Raw genomic sequence first — 13994 nt, forward strand, 5'->3', positions numbered from 1 at the left:
TGCTCATTGGAGGAGAACAGCCCAGAGGAGCAGTTCGGGCTGGAGTTGGTCAATTCCCAAACCGCTGGGGTCACGGGAAAGCAGTTGCCGCCGCCGGATGAGGGAGGAATTAATTTGCAACAAAACTTTGGATCATCTGGAAACCATTTAGTTTCCCTGAGAACACCTTTGGCTAGTCCCTGTCGAACGGAAATGGGCGGAGAAGGTGTTTTGAACCCAAGTTCTAGCATCTGTTCTGATTAAAGTTTGCCAAATTTGTATACAGTAGGATATAAAAGAAGAGCAATCTAAATTTTTTATGTGACAGTACTTAACGGTCATTATTTTATTTTAAATATTTAGTCCTTAAAACATCTAAACTTCGATTTATATGTATTACTCACTCACTCACTTGTGAGTGTTATGAACTGGCTATAATATTAGTGATTATAGCGATGCCTTCTGCAATAATTCAAATCAATGTAGTCAGTCTGTCTGGTCAAATTGGTAATTGAAACTGTGATGGATAGTCAGCGAGTGTTAATAGGCATCTTGGCCGCCATGCATTCGACTGTTCATCCATGGACATTCCGCTGTACTCCGTTCCACCGTAATTAATCAAAGCGAGACCTTGGCAGAGGCATCTTCCCCATCAACAGGTAGTAAAACGCCAAGACGTGCCCCATCAATACGTATCCATCTGCAGCTGTGGAAGTATCTGTATCTTTTCTGTTTTTCTGTTTCTGCAGAACGTCGCGGGAGTTGTTCGATTCGTGCGTGACAAAAAGGAAAAGAGTTGAGTGCCTTGGAGCTGAGTGGATTGAATGCGAGAACAAATTGAGATACTCAAAGATTAGCAGAGGAAAATGGATCTTATGGCTTCGAAACTTAAGATTTGCTAATATTTGTTAAAAAATCGGTAAATCAATATAAAATTTAATTTATCACTTAGTTAATTACTTAAGAAATATGCCAAGAAAAACAAAATAAATTTAGTTTTTAATGTAAGAGGCATTAAAATGTTTGGCATGCATAAGTGTTTTTAAAATCGCAATAAAATTACTAGCTGTAATAAAAAATCTAACAAGTACTAGTACCCAATAAACTCCCAAAATAATAATAACATTTAATAAACGTCAATATAAACAACAAAGTGTTAGCTCAGCCATCGAAACAACTCAGAATGGGAAACCCTTTGGGTCAGTTGGTATTTCTGTATCCACAGTTGAGTCCTAAGCTAGGGTTCGAGTTGGGTTGAGTGGGGTGTGAAGATGTTTGAAGACTGGGGAATGGAACTTGAACTCAAAGAGAGACTCCACGACCTGAGCTCAGGCAGACCAGCCGAAGAGAAGTCCGTGGAGAGACAGCCATCCAACAGATACACACCTCGATCGGAGCCGTTTCAGAAATACTGGTTTTTCCTCAAGCAAGCATTAGCAAGCCAAGTTGCTTACAAAGATTTGCTTTCATTTTTCCGTTAAAATTTGCCCGCGTATGGGTGAGTATCTGTGTATCTCGTACGACTGGCGTTGGCGTCAAGGTGAGTTATCTGCGTACCTGTATCTGTATATCTGAACGCGAGAGTCTCTGTAGCTGCGTGTGAGTGAGCCCAGGTAGCCAAGTCTTGGCTCTCATCTTGGCTTGGGTTCTTCCGACCCTGCCTGCCTCTTCACCTCCGCGGGATTCCTCCGCCCTAGCCCTGCCATGTTAATCCACTGGCCAAACATCCCAGGGGCCACAGAATCGGGCCCATACACACCTGAGGAGTGCGTTGGCAGCTGCAGCTGCGCAGGTAGCCAGAATAGGTTATTTGATTACTCAACCATTTTTCTTGCCGATTTTCGCCTGTTCTCTGCGCTTCCTTTGGTTATTCGGCCCAGAGCCACATGTTGCCGGTGAAACCTCACGTCGGCACGTCCGGCACAAATTTCTGCCGTTTTTTTCTGCTGGAATTCAAGCCTTAACTCCGAAATTAAAAAGACATCTGTCGTCGTCAGATCGATTTTTTCTGTCGGGCATTTCCGCAATGTACTCATTTTCGAGACCAAAAAACTGATGCGTTTGCTTCGAAGTGCTTTATACTTGAGCATGCATTTAATTGATCGGAAATTTGAATATTTGATGGACCCTTGACATCTATACATGTTGATCCCTTTTTTTAAAGTGAAAGACACTTGAAGGCCGCCTCAAGTTTCTTTTGACTTCGGTAGCTTTCAAAATGTTGATATGTTTGAAGAGTCCATTGAAATTGAATGAATCCCTGGAATGTAAAACTCTTATAAGCTTCAAAACAAATGCTTTTGACGCTTTAAATCTTCACAAGTTCTAGATCAATTTCGTTTCAAGTATAATAAATATTTTCATACGCACCTCGAGTCATTAATCTTCCGCTTAAAAGGACCTCCAGACAGCAGCTGCATCACATCCGTCTGACTCAAAGTCATATCTAACAGATAAAGATGCCTTGACATATCAGACATGCAAATCTTAATGAAGTTCTCTGCGTCAGCGATCACAGATACAAAAGTGAAGCTGAAGAGAAGTAAACTGCACCTGCTCCAATCAATACACATTTTCGTTTCCATTTGCCGCTCGTTTACCCATTGAACCGCTCCAATTTTGTTCATTGACTTGTGCCGCAATCGATTTTGTTCAAACCGAACGAACGAATCCAAAGGCGAGCGTAACCTACTTTCCGCTGATAAGATAATGACGCTTTTCCTCCGGTTACAGTTTACAGTAGCGCTCGCCGACGCCTCAGTCAATGACTTACCATTTATATACGTTCATGCCTATATACCAACAGTCACATATGTATTTATGTGTGTCTGGCGAAGAGCAAGCATAGCTAGCTGGAGCACTTGTGTACATTTTCATTAGTTCTAATGAAAATCCAGGGAGCGGGGCTTTTCGGGCTGGCGGCCTATAAAAGTGTTCCGGTTCTATGTGGCACCTCCGATCGATCTTTACGTTTTCAAGTCTGATGCGCTTCCTCAACCGCTTATCTCGCCCGTTAAATGATCAACACACAGAAATATATTCGATTTTATTATGTTTTTTATTTTAACACATTTACTGTGTGTTTGTGTGGCTCTTTCGTTTGTTGTAAATTATACAATTAATTAATATGTACTATATATAAATAAAGTATTTCAGCTTTTCACTGTTATGTTGGTTCGCCTTGGCATGTAAAAAATGTCCCCCTTACGGCTTACTTGAGTCTTAGTAAATACGGAAAAAGACTTACAAAAATACATATCGCATTGATTTATTGAACATTTTTACTTACATATATGTATGTCTCTATAAATATATATATTATATCCCTTTTAATATAACATGGATATAGCTGCACACATTACAGGGAGAGTTACGGTCTCCCTCGATTCGAAGAGTTTAAATAAGGTTAAACTGATTTATACATGTACTAGAAGACAACCCTAAGAACTTATACTGATATTGATGGGGTCTATAGTTCTAGATAAATTACGATTAAAGTGTTAACTTAAATGTACCGACTTGTCTTATCAAATTGAGTTACCCTTTGATTTAGTGTAATTTTCTTTTAGTTCGGAAGTTCCAACGAATTCTAATTGAAGATCTGTCTTGTCTAGGCTCTCACGCGATATAATTCTTCGTATTACGTTGTGTAATGCATTTTCAGCTAACATAAATTCTTAATTTAACTACGATCTAGTGTTGGTGTAATGTATTTTTATGCAATGAAAAATGCATACTGATTTCGAATTCTCTTTATAGGAATATTTCGGTCGCTGTTTAGTTTCAATGTGTGTATGTGTTTTACCTAATATGTGGAATCGAAGCAATAACAGTTCTGCAGAAGTTTGTGGTTTGTTCGCAGTTGCTTGGCTACATTAGTTTTAGCTTTAGTTAATATAGTTCGTTTACGTAAGATCAAGATCACTTTTTGCATTTACAAAACAAAAAACAAAAACGTGTTCCCCTGTGCCCTTGCAATACTCCTCCATAAAAATATATGTATGTATATAATATATACATAGTTTACCCATATATATATATAACTCTCTTGAATCGACTTAGGGGCCGGCTAGGCCGGCGCCTTATCCCGCCACTATCAACATCCGTACAACTCTTAGTATATAAAAAGTCTTTTCATTTCTACGTCATCATCAACCCTGTGGCTGGCCAAGATTTCTAGATGCGCCAGCCCTGGTCGTCGTCCACGTTGGAGTCGGTGTCCGACGGCTCCTCGCCGTACATGTCGGCCAGTTTGCGGAAGCGCGGTCCAAAGTTGGACAGGTAGTCGAAGTTGAGATCGCCGTCGTCGGTGCAGGACGCCAGGCTCGAGAGGCTGCCGTCGGAGTTGCCGTCTCCCTCGTACGCGTAGTGCCGCACATCGTCCACGGTGGTGGCGCCCACGTCCCGGTCGCAGTTCTCCTTCTTGTCGCCCAGGAAGTCGGCGATGTCCGGTATGTCGTTGGGGTCGCGCATGCTCGCCTGCAGCGCATGCGGATCCTTGTAGAGCTTCTCCTCGTAGAAGGGCTGACTGCGCAGGACATTCAGGTCGTAGTCCGTATCCCGCTCACCGCCACCCTCGTCCTCGTAGTTGATGATCGTCTCGCGGATGTCATCGATGTCCTTCTCGTGCCAGCCGTTCTTCTGCTTCTTCTGAACCACGACGGCCAGCAGGATGATCAGCAGTAGCGCGAGACAGACGATGATCGCGATGATGAAGTTGCGATCGATTCCGAAGCTGAATGCCACGGCCACGGACTGTTGACAGCCGCTGTCGATGTTCCGGAAGACTGAGGGCATTCCCAGATTGTAGGTCTGCTCGTTGATCGTCAGATTACGAATGCACCCAAAGAATCCTTTCTGGCTGGGCACATGGGTCCAGTTTAGCTGCCTTCCCAACTGTTCCAAGTCCACCGGGGTGCCGCCCAGCTGCAGCGGGGCATTCACATTTAAGAACTTATTGGGTCCGACTGGGGCACCCAGAGTCTGGCACGTTGACAGCCGACAGTTGTCCACTATCATCTCTATGCTAGTACGCTGCAGGAGGATGTCCACTTGATAGGTGCGGTCTGTCATCATCTTAATGTGCTGATACCGAAGCCGTGTGGCACCCGATCCGTAGTCCACAGTCAGCACCGCATAGCCATTATCGAGCTCCAGAGCTAGGAAATCCGAGATTGCCAGCAGAGGATTGAAGTTCAGAGGACCCAGGTACATGATCAGACCCTGGTCAATCTGGGGCGTGATCTCCAAGCTGATCTTTGTGTTGTTGCAGGCGGCGATGGGCTCATAGAAGGCATACCCGGTGCCGTAGAAGGCAACGGAAACGAGTTCGCAGTGGGGTCCGGTGAAACCGTCTGTGCAGATGCACACGTCGTTCTCGCCAAGCTTCGGACTTCCTCCGTTCAGGCAACGTGTCATCAAAGGAGCCTCGCACACGCACTGCGCCTGGACAAAGGCGTTCACGCCCACAAACGAGGTGGTGTTCGAGTAGATCATGTACGGAACCGAACTCTTGTGCAGCTCATTTGTACACGACTCCTCGCACTTGAACCGCTCGATCAGACACTCGTCGATATTCACCATTAGCATCTGCAGGTCCAGGTCGTTCTCCAAATGCTGCTGATTCTGGGCGACTATGCCGTTTAGCTTTTCCGGGGCATAGTAAGGCGAGCCGTGGGCGGAGAAGCGCACATCGAGCGTCTGATTCTCATTTTGAAGCACCGTGAACACGTCCACGTTGGCTACCGAGGTATTGAACAGCTTGGCCAGAGAGTGCTGTAGGCGATCCTTGAGGGAAAGAGCATCAGGCGACCGAAAGTCGCGTGGCACTGATATGAACTCCTCCTTGGTTATGTTTATGAATCGGATGCTGCCACTCTTGTCCACCGCCTCTTCAGGCAACTCTCGAACCACCACGGTGACATCGGCATCCACGGAGTGACGGGGCACGAACATTGACTCCTCGGTCACTGTGAACTGGAGATCGTATTCTCCCTGGGCGGTGTGCACCAGCATGGTGATCATTCCCGTGCTGGGATTCAGCCGAAACTGGTCGTGCGGCAGGTCCTTCCACTCAAAGTACTTATCCTCCAGGTCCCAGTCATCCAGATCGTCCACGAACACGCGACCAATGTCGGTTTCCGGCGCCTCCCCCTTGTAATTGTAGATGAAGATGCGCGACGAGCCCTCACTCATGGCATTGTCGTTGATATCGCCAATCACCAGATGCAGAATGCTCACCGCACTCTGCCGCGGAACGCCAGAGTCACTGATGCGGATGGGGATAAAGTACTCCTTCTGGGCCTCCCGATCGAACTGCACATTGGCGTGCAGATAGTCCCCGTCCATGCTGAACTTCGTCTTGATGTCCGGCGAGGCCTCGCTGTCGATGCCGAAGGTGAAGTTACCCGCCCCCGGAGTGTCGTCGTAGTCATTGGCCAGCAACTGTACCACATGGCCGGGATTGCGGTTCTCCTGCCAGTAGACGGGCATTTCATTGATCAGGAACGGAGCGTTGTCGTTGATGTCCTTCAGCGTGATCGTCACCTCCTTTAGCTTACTGACCGTGGTGCCCACCCCATCCTCGTCGTTGGCCTTGATCAGCACCTGCCAGTTTTTGTGGCCGTTGGGTGGATCGCGGTCCAGCGTTTTGACCAACCGCAGGCAGCCGCTGTTGTCGATGGTCCAGCGATTGCCATCGTTCTGGTGCATCGAATAAACAATATGTTGATCGGCGTTGCGATCCTTTATGTCCGGGTCGTAGGCCTCCACTGTAAGGATGCAGTCGTCGTAGGTGGTCTCCTCCAGAATGGTGACACTGTAGTCCTGCTTAAAAACCGGAGGGTTGTCGTTTACGTTCTCGATTTTAATCACCACCGTGGTGTAGTCATCGTAAATTCCGTCGAAGGCCCGCACCTTCAGCTCGTACTCTGTGATCGTTTCGTAGTCTAACTTTTGATTGACCGTGATCTTGCCGGTCTTAAGGCCGATTTTAAAGGCGTCGCCCTCGTTGCCGCCCTCGATGCTGTAGAGGATTTGTGAAGCGTTGTCCTCGTCCTCGGCCTTCACCTCAATCACCTCGGTATTGGTGTTGGCGTCCTCGAGCAGCCTCTCCGCCAGATATTTTGTCTGCTGGAAGTGCGGCTTGTGGTCGTTCTTGTCGCCAATAGAAATGCGAAACACCTGGTGGCCGCGGTTTGGCTCGCCATTATCAAACAAACTCGACGGTGAATTGTCGCTGGCAATCACCTTAACGTTGTAGAAATCACGCTCCTCGCGATCGAAAGTTGTCAAAGCGGTGATGTTGCCCGTATCGGGATCGATGGTGAAATACTCTCGGTTGTCCGCCAGCTCGAAGGATACAATATTATTGGCCGAAGTGCCGTCCATGTCGAAGGCGCGCACTTGCATCACAGGTGTGCCGGGCGGTTCGTTCTCCAAAATCGTGCCCGATTTCACCTCCGTGTAGTAGGGAATATTATCGTTCACATCCTCCACCTGGATTTTGATTTGATGCTCCGTGCCCAGTTCGTGGGTGTTACGCACAATCATGGTGAGCGTGTAGTCCGTGATGGCCTCGTAGTCTAGAGTTTTGCCGAGGCTAATGGTCACCTCGTTGCCGATCTGATTGAACACGAAAGTGTTTTTGCTGTTTGTCTGCTCTGTTCGGCCAGTATTTAGCTCAAAGATCACCTCCGGTTTATCTGGCATATTGGATACTGCCCGTAATGTGGCGATCGGATGTGTGAAGTTCTTGAGATTCTCCTTCAGGTAGATGGGTGTGTCGATGGGGTTCACAAAGGACGGCGGTTTGATCGAGGACTCCACCACTCGGATGCGCACTTCGGTACGCGCATCCTGCGGCGGATCGGGGACAACGTTGTAAGCCCGCACGTTTATCGCATACGACTGGCCGGGTCGCTTGTCAATTGGTCGATTTAGATAGATAATTCCCGACTCCTTGTCGATCTTGAAGTACTGGAAGTCGCGCTCCCGCAGAATCTCGTACTCGACTAAACTATTGTTTCCATCGTCGAAATCGCTGGCACTGATAGACATCACCACCGCGTCGGGCTGCAAGTAAAAGGTAGAGATAAAGCAAAACATTTTTGGGGGTTTCTCTTTTCCTTCCGCTAGTCCAACTTTCCTGCAAGTTTGCCCAAATCAGGATCAAACACATTTCTCCGCTCTACTTCCTTCAACCACCTTTTCTTCAATGCTACCTGAGCAAAAGCCTAAGTTTAACTGAAACCTTTTCCCGGAAATTTTGCTGCTACAAAGCTTTGCTAAAAATAGCAGCGGCAAAAAAAAGAGGAAATTAGAATAGGGAAGGCAGGCATTCGACGTTAAGAACTTTCTAGTATAGTATTCCTTTGATGGTATTAGGAACTAGGGATGCCGAAACGTTAATATTGTTTTGTTTGTTGAACAATGAAAATTATTTAATACATTTTTCTAAAATACACCCAACATTTTTGTATTATATAAAGGAATAAAAGTTAATTTTTGGAAACGTAAAATTGATCTTCTTAATACGTTTGTTAAGTGTTTTATTTTATTCTCTAGTCTTCACTTAAAGTAATCGTTGTCTAAGCAATTTGTTTGTACACAATAACTAATAAGTTTGCAAAGTATTTTTAATAATTTGTAGAAATTGTTGGGAAAATTTTACACAAAATGTTTATGCCCTAACATGTATTTAAGCTAAAATTAGTTTTCATAGTTGGCCTTGTAGACTTGCCCTTAGTTATTTGGTTCGACGACAAGATTTTCTAGTCGCAAACATGGAAATGGCGTAAAAGAAAAAGCGGCCCAGGGCGTTGGAAAGGGTTTCAAGGTTTCTAGTATCGAGCCGGGCGAGCAATGAACCCAAAACTCGTCTCTAAGTGGTCGCCCTCCTACGCCAAGCGAAAACTAGTTCCGCCCATGAAGATGTTCGCCCATGAACTGGCCGAGTGGTTAATTAACGCTGCATGGACTGCAGGACGTGCGACAGTTGGGGCGTCTGTCTTTTAAAGTGGGCAGGTGGGCGATAGTGGGAAAAGCACATAAATTCCAGTAGTCCAGATTTGGAATCGTCTCAAAAGTACATTTATTAGAAAAAAAAAATAAGAAAATTGTCTTTTCTTACAAATTTTACTGAATTTACCAAAGCATACATATGTTGCGATTTTATAATTTCTTCATGATAATTTAAATTTCTTTAATTCAATTCTATTCCATATATAATCGCGATAAAATAATAAAATTGTTGAACTTTTAGCTTCAACAAAAAAAACCTTTATTTCGTTTGAAAATTTACAATTTTAAAATTTTTTGGATAACTTTTTCTGTATTTGGCCTATTCTGCATTAGGTTTCCAAGTTTTAAACTAAATTCCTCAGTACAAAACTTTAAATTCCTGGTCTCATTTTTTTCTTAGTTCAATAACACAATTATGCTAGGTGCATGACATGACGGCAGAGGGGGGCGAAATCGAACGGAATGACATCACTCCGACACCGACCCACTTACTTGGCCAAACCGCAGTAATCCGGGGTCCACGAATTTGGCAAGCAATGGTGGACAGAGTGAGCCAACTCCATTTTAGTCCAAGAGATACACTCACCTGGGCATTTTCCGACATGGACTCGTCGTAGCGCGCCTTGTTAAATGCCGGAGCATTGTCGTTGATGTCCTCGATGGTCACGTTGAAGGTGCAGACGTCGTCCAACGGGGGCAGCCCATTATCCGTGGCCTGAACAGTGACGAAGACGAACTTCTCGTGGATCGGCTCATCGCGGTCGAAGGTGTGGGAGGTGGTGATCACGCCCGAGCTGGGGTTGATGAAGAACTTGGGCCGCTCGTACGGCGACTGGACGAGACTGTAGCGAATGACCTGGTCGGGATCGGGGTCGGCAGCCTCCACGGTGAGCACGTAGGTGTTCTCCGGCTGCTCTTCCTTGACCTTCGGAGCGTATCCGGCACAGTTCTTGAAGGCGGGCTTTCGGTTGTCGCGGAAGGAGGTCTTGTCCGGCGGCGAGAGAATCGCGAGGGCGGGTGACAAGACACTGAGCGCCACGAGGACGGCCAGGAGCGGTCTCGCGGGGATTAGTCGCCGGCCGAGGTCGCGGCATTTCCGCTTGTGCTGCTGGTGCGTCTGTTGCTGAGCGGGATTGAGGACGCCGGCCTGTTGGGTCACCGACATGATGATGCAGTGGCTACTGGACAATCGCTTGACACTGGTGGACATGCTCCTTAGCGGCGATCCGCCATCTCTGACACTTTTTTTCAGCCGGACCACTACTTTAGAGCACTTCTTTGTGAATCACCCAGTATTATTCTGTCCACTCACTCACACTTTGGCACACCTTTTACTTTTACGTGCTCTGTTTGTATTGCCACTTCTATTTCTATTTGCACTTTTCTTGTTTCTCTCAGTGTGCCGTTTGTTTGGACTGCATTTTCATGGCAACCGCTCAATTATCAATTATCAATTCAATTCAATCGAAATCGAACTCGTACAGTTCGCCCCGTGATAATAGACCGACTTATTCCGATTTCGGTGCAGCTGCTCTGCCTGATATTTCGTTCACTTTTATCTTTCACTCATCCGCTTTAACACTCTCTTTCTCCCTCGCCCTCTCTCTTTCGCTCCGCAAACAGGTAAGACCAGGTAAAAAAGTGGTTACACGCACACCACTGAGCGCGCGCATTTGTGTGTGTGCTTCGGTCCTAGCGTTGGTATGTGTGTTACCAACTCTTGGTTAAAAAAGGCACTTTTCGTTGGTATTTCGTTATGATTTGTACACTTTGGCGAATTAAATTCAGTAATTAGATCGTTAAACGTATTTTTGCCCACTTTTGTCGCTTAATTCGTGAGAATCTGCGAAGCTGCAAGAGCGAAACGGTTTTGAAACTCCGATCGACGCGCGAGACAACCGCTCAATTCAAAATCAAGAAAAAAATTGGTCAGAGAGCGGCAGAGATGGCAAGTCCTCGATACAAAAATCGACGTCATCGATGTTTTTAAAATATAGGTTCTATCGATGTTTGGCAGGGTTCATCGATGTTTTACCAGCTCTAATGCATTTTCGCTGTGGTGTAAGGCCTCGCTAGCTGCGGAGTAAGTCCCCGCTAACATTCCTTGAGCACACTCTGTTAATGGCAGTGTTGGCAACTAAGTGTTGCCAACAGTGTTGGGAACTAAATAGGGTATAAGTATTTGAGAGAAAAAACGCCTAGGTGGGGACAAGGTACACAACAGTTTAATTATCTAGGTTAAGTTAAACGCCATTACTGCATATATTTTTGGGTATCTGTCCCAATAACAATATAAAATAAATCGGAGATACAATAATTGTGTTATACTATTTGTTATACGCACTGGCAAATATCCCTTATAAAGAATAAAGTTGAAATATTTTGTTCAAGTTGCAGTATAATTTATATTATTATTACTTATTACTTATATAAACAAAAACAAATAAAAATGTAACTTATTAACCTATTTAGCAAACTATATATAAATTACTTCAGTACCTAAATAACTCTAGCTCACCACTTTTCTAAGGTACATATAACATAAATACTTATGTAAAGAAAAGTATCACAGTTGGTAAGATACGTAGACACGTATCAGGAACAAGGTACTCCCCAAAACTTTTAACACTATACCGCGGACCACTGGTTGACAGCTCTCTTAAAAACTGAGGATCATATTTTATTAAATATGTTTTTTATGTTTTACTTTTGTGAGCTGTGCTGTACTTAAAACTCATTTATTCAAGTTAGCGACTTCTGCTCCACAAAGTATTTGTTAAGATGTTCAAAGTCAATTTAATTGTTAAATTAATCAGCACTAAAAATTTAAGGCGGAGATAATTTTGTTTGCTTATTAAATAAAATCCTTTAAGTTTTCTATGAACAAAGGGAACGGCAAAATTATTTTTTGCGCTATAATGGCATTATCATATCGGTTTGATATTAAAATAAGTAAGACGTTTAGGTAAAGTTTAGGTAAATAAGTTATTTTAAATTGTTTTATTTTTGATTATTATTACTATTACGAATTCAAAGGGGCCCGCCATCGTTTTGCCATTCTTGTGTCGGTTTTTGTAGCAGTGGAGACCGGTCATTAAAAATAATCGTGAAAAATAGCAGGTACAGGTACACAAGTAACGTCCATCACTAGCGCAGAGTGAAAAAAACACTGAATCGAATCGTCATCGTCTTGGCCCATTAATTGCGGAGAAAAAAGATAGCAACTCGTTGCAGAGCCGTAGAAAAGTGTTGAGAAAGAGTTCCAGCAACACCACAACGCCCAAGCACACCACAGCGCGATCCCGGCCAGTACCAGAACCCAGGGAACCGGAAATCAGACCAAACCAAACAACCGCCCCTGCCCCGAATTCGTGAATCACCCAGTGGAACTATGGAGCAGACCCCGATCACCGATGAGGAGAAGGTGCGCATCGTGGCGGACTTCATCCTGCACGCGCCGCCCGGCGAGTTCAACGAGGTGTTCAACGATGTGCGCGAGCTCCTGAAGAACGATACCCTGCTGAAGGATGGGGCCAGCCACGCCTTTGCCCAGTACAACAAGGACCAGCTGACCCCGGTCCGCATCGAGGGCACCGACCACAACGCCATCATATCGGAGCACAACGATCTGGGTGAGTGGAGTCAACGAGCTTATGCCCATAAACGGACAAAGCCCCGCCATGAGTCACATTCCAAATGTTTGGCATTTTGGCTGATATCTCTAGCCTTCACTGATAAGCGATTACATTCCAGGCAACGGTCGCTTCTACGATCCGCGCACTAAGCAAGCCTTCAAATACGACCACCTACGGAAAGAGGCCTCCGACTACCAGGACGTGGAGGCGGATGCTAGCGCGGAACCATGGAGGGCCGCCCTGGATCTGGAGACGCTCGCCTACACTGCCAGTCACTATAGACACGGGGTATGCCCAGCTGAGGAGTAGATCTCCTGCATGTTATAACCCTGCAAATTCTCTCGATAGGTCAGCTCAGTCTTCGGAAAGGCGCAGGGCAACCAGATCACCCTGACCATTTGCATCGAGGACCACCAGTTTCAGCCGAAGAACTACTGGAACGGCCGATGGCGCTCCCAGTGGCATGTCAGCTTCCAGGCGGGCAACGGATCCGCCGAACTGAAGGGCGTGCTAAAGGTGCAGGTGCACTACTACGAGGACGGCAACGTACAGCTGGTGTCCTCGAAGGAGTGCCGCGAGAGCGTGGTGGTCAGCAACGAGCAGCAGCTGGCCAAGGAGGTAATCCGTCTGATTGAGGAGGCCGAGAACGAGTACCAGCTGGCCATTTCGGAGAACTACCAGACGATGTCGGACACGACTTTCAAGGCCATGCGCCGGCAGCTGCCCATCACCAGGACCAAGATCGACTGGAGCAAAATCGTCTCGTACAGCATTGGCAAGGAGCTGAAGACGCAATAAGACCAGGAGGTGCAAGCGGAAGAGGAGCGGACACAGTCGACAAAGCGGCCCAACAGTCTTCCACTTGCCATGGCCAAGCGAGCATAGGAACCGATCATCAGCATTAACACCACAACATCCAAACAGAAGCAGCAGGAATACGAATACGAGGGCGGGCAGGCGCCAGCCCGCCAAATAAAATGTCTGTAATTGGCTATATACATACGAACATATACCTACATATATACATATATAGACAGCGTGTATTTATACTGTGTTATATAACGACGAAAGTGCATATACATAACTATAACGTCTACGATCGGAGATAATTTGATTGCAAGCATTTGGATGACTTTAGCCTGACGGTGAACGATGATGCACTGCTGCCTCGTCTGAGTCACGATCGCCACCAATTGTCGCCTTTATCGTTTAAGAAAGAGCATTAAACGCGGATTTTATCATGTCCTTTGACCTATGTATTATTCTAATTTTAAACGAATCAAACACGAGATCTGCGCTCTAGATGGGCCAGCTAGTTCTTCGGAATTAGGAACACCAAACAGCCGACTCTCGACTATT

General features: G+C 45.8%; 2 protein-coding genes across 2 annotated transcripts; one reads left to right on the plus strand and one right to left on the minus strand.

The window, feature by feature from the left end:
- Positions 1-3057: 3057 nt before the first annotated feature.
- LOC108145468 (DE-cadherin) lies at positions 3058-10919 on the minus strand. The gene is made up of 2 exons (XM_017270918.2): positions 9587-10919; positions 3058-8052 (listed from the first exon to the last, which is right to left on the minus strand). The coding sequence occupies exons 1-2, from the start codon at positions 10208-10210 to the stop codon at positions 4156-4158; spliced, it is 4521 nt and encodes a 1506-aa protein (XP_017126407.1). The 5' UTR covers positions 10211-10919; the 3' UTR covers positions 3058-4155.
- A 1232-nt stretch (positions 10920-12151) lies between these two features.
- Positions 12152-13880, plus strand: LOC108145487 (F-actin-capping protein subunit alpha). Its single transcript, XM_017270944.2, has 3 exons — positions 12152-12632; positions 12754-12923; positions 12984-13880. The coding sequence occupies exons 1-3, from the start codon at positions 12392-12394 to the stop codon at positions 13431-13433; spliced, it is 861 nt and encodes a 286-aa protein (XP_017126433.1). The 5' UTR covers positions 12152-12391; the 3' UTR covers positions 13434-13880.
- The last annotated feature ends 114 nt before the right edge of the window (positions 13881-13994 follow it).

The sequence above is a fragment of the Drosophila elegans genome, unplaced genomic scaffold (assembly GCF_018152505.1).
Source record: "Drosophila elegans isolate 14027-0461.03 unplaced genomic scaffold, ASM1815250v1 contig_520, whole genome shotgun sequence".
Lineage (NCBI taxonomy): Eukaryota > Metazoa > Arthropoda > Insecta > Diptera > Drosophilidae > Drosophila > Drosophila elegans.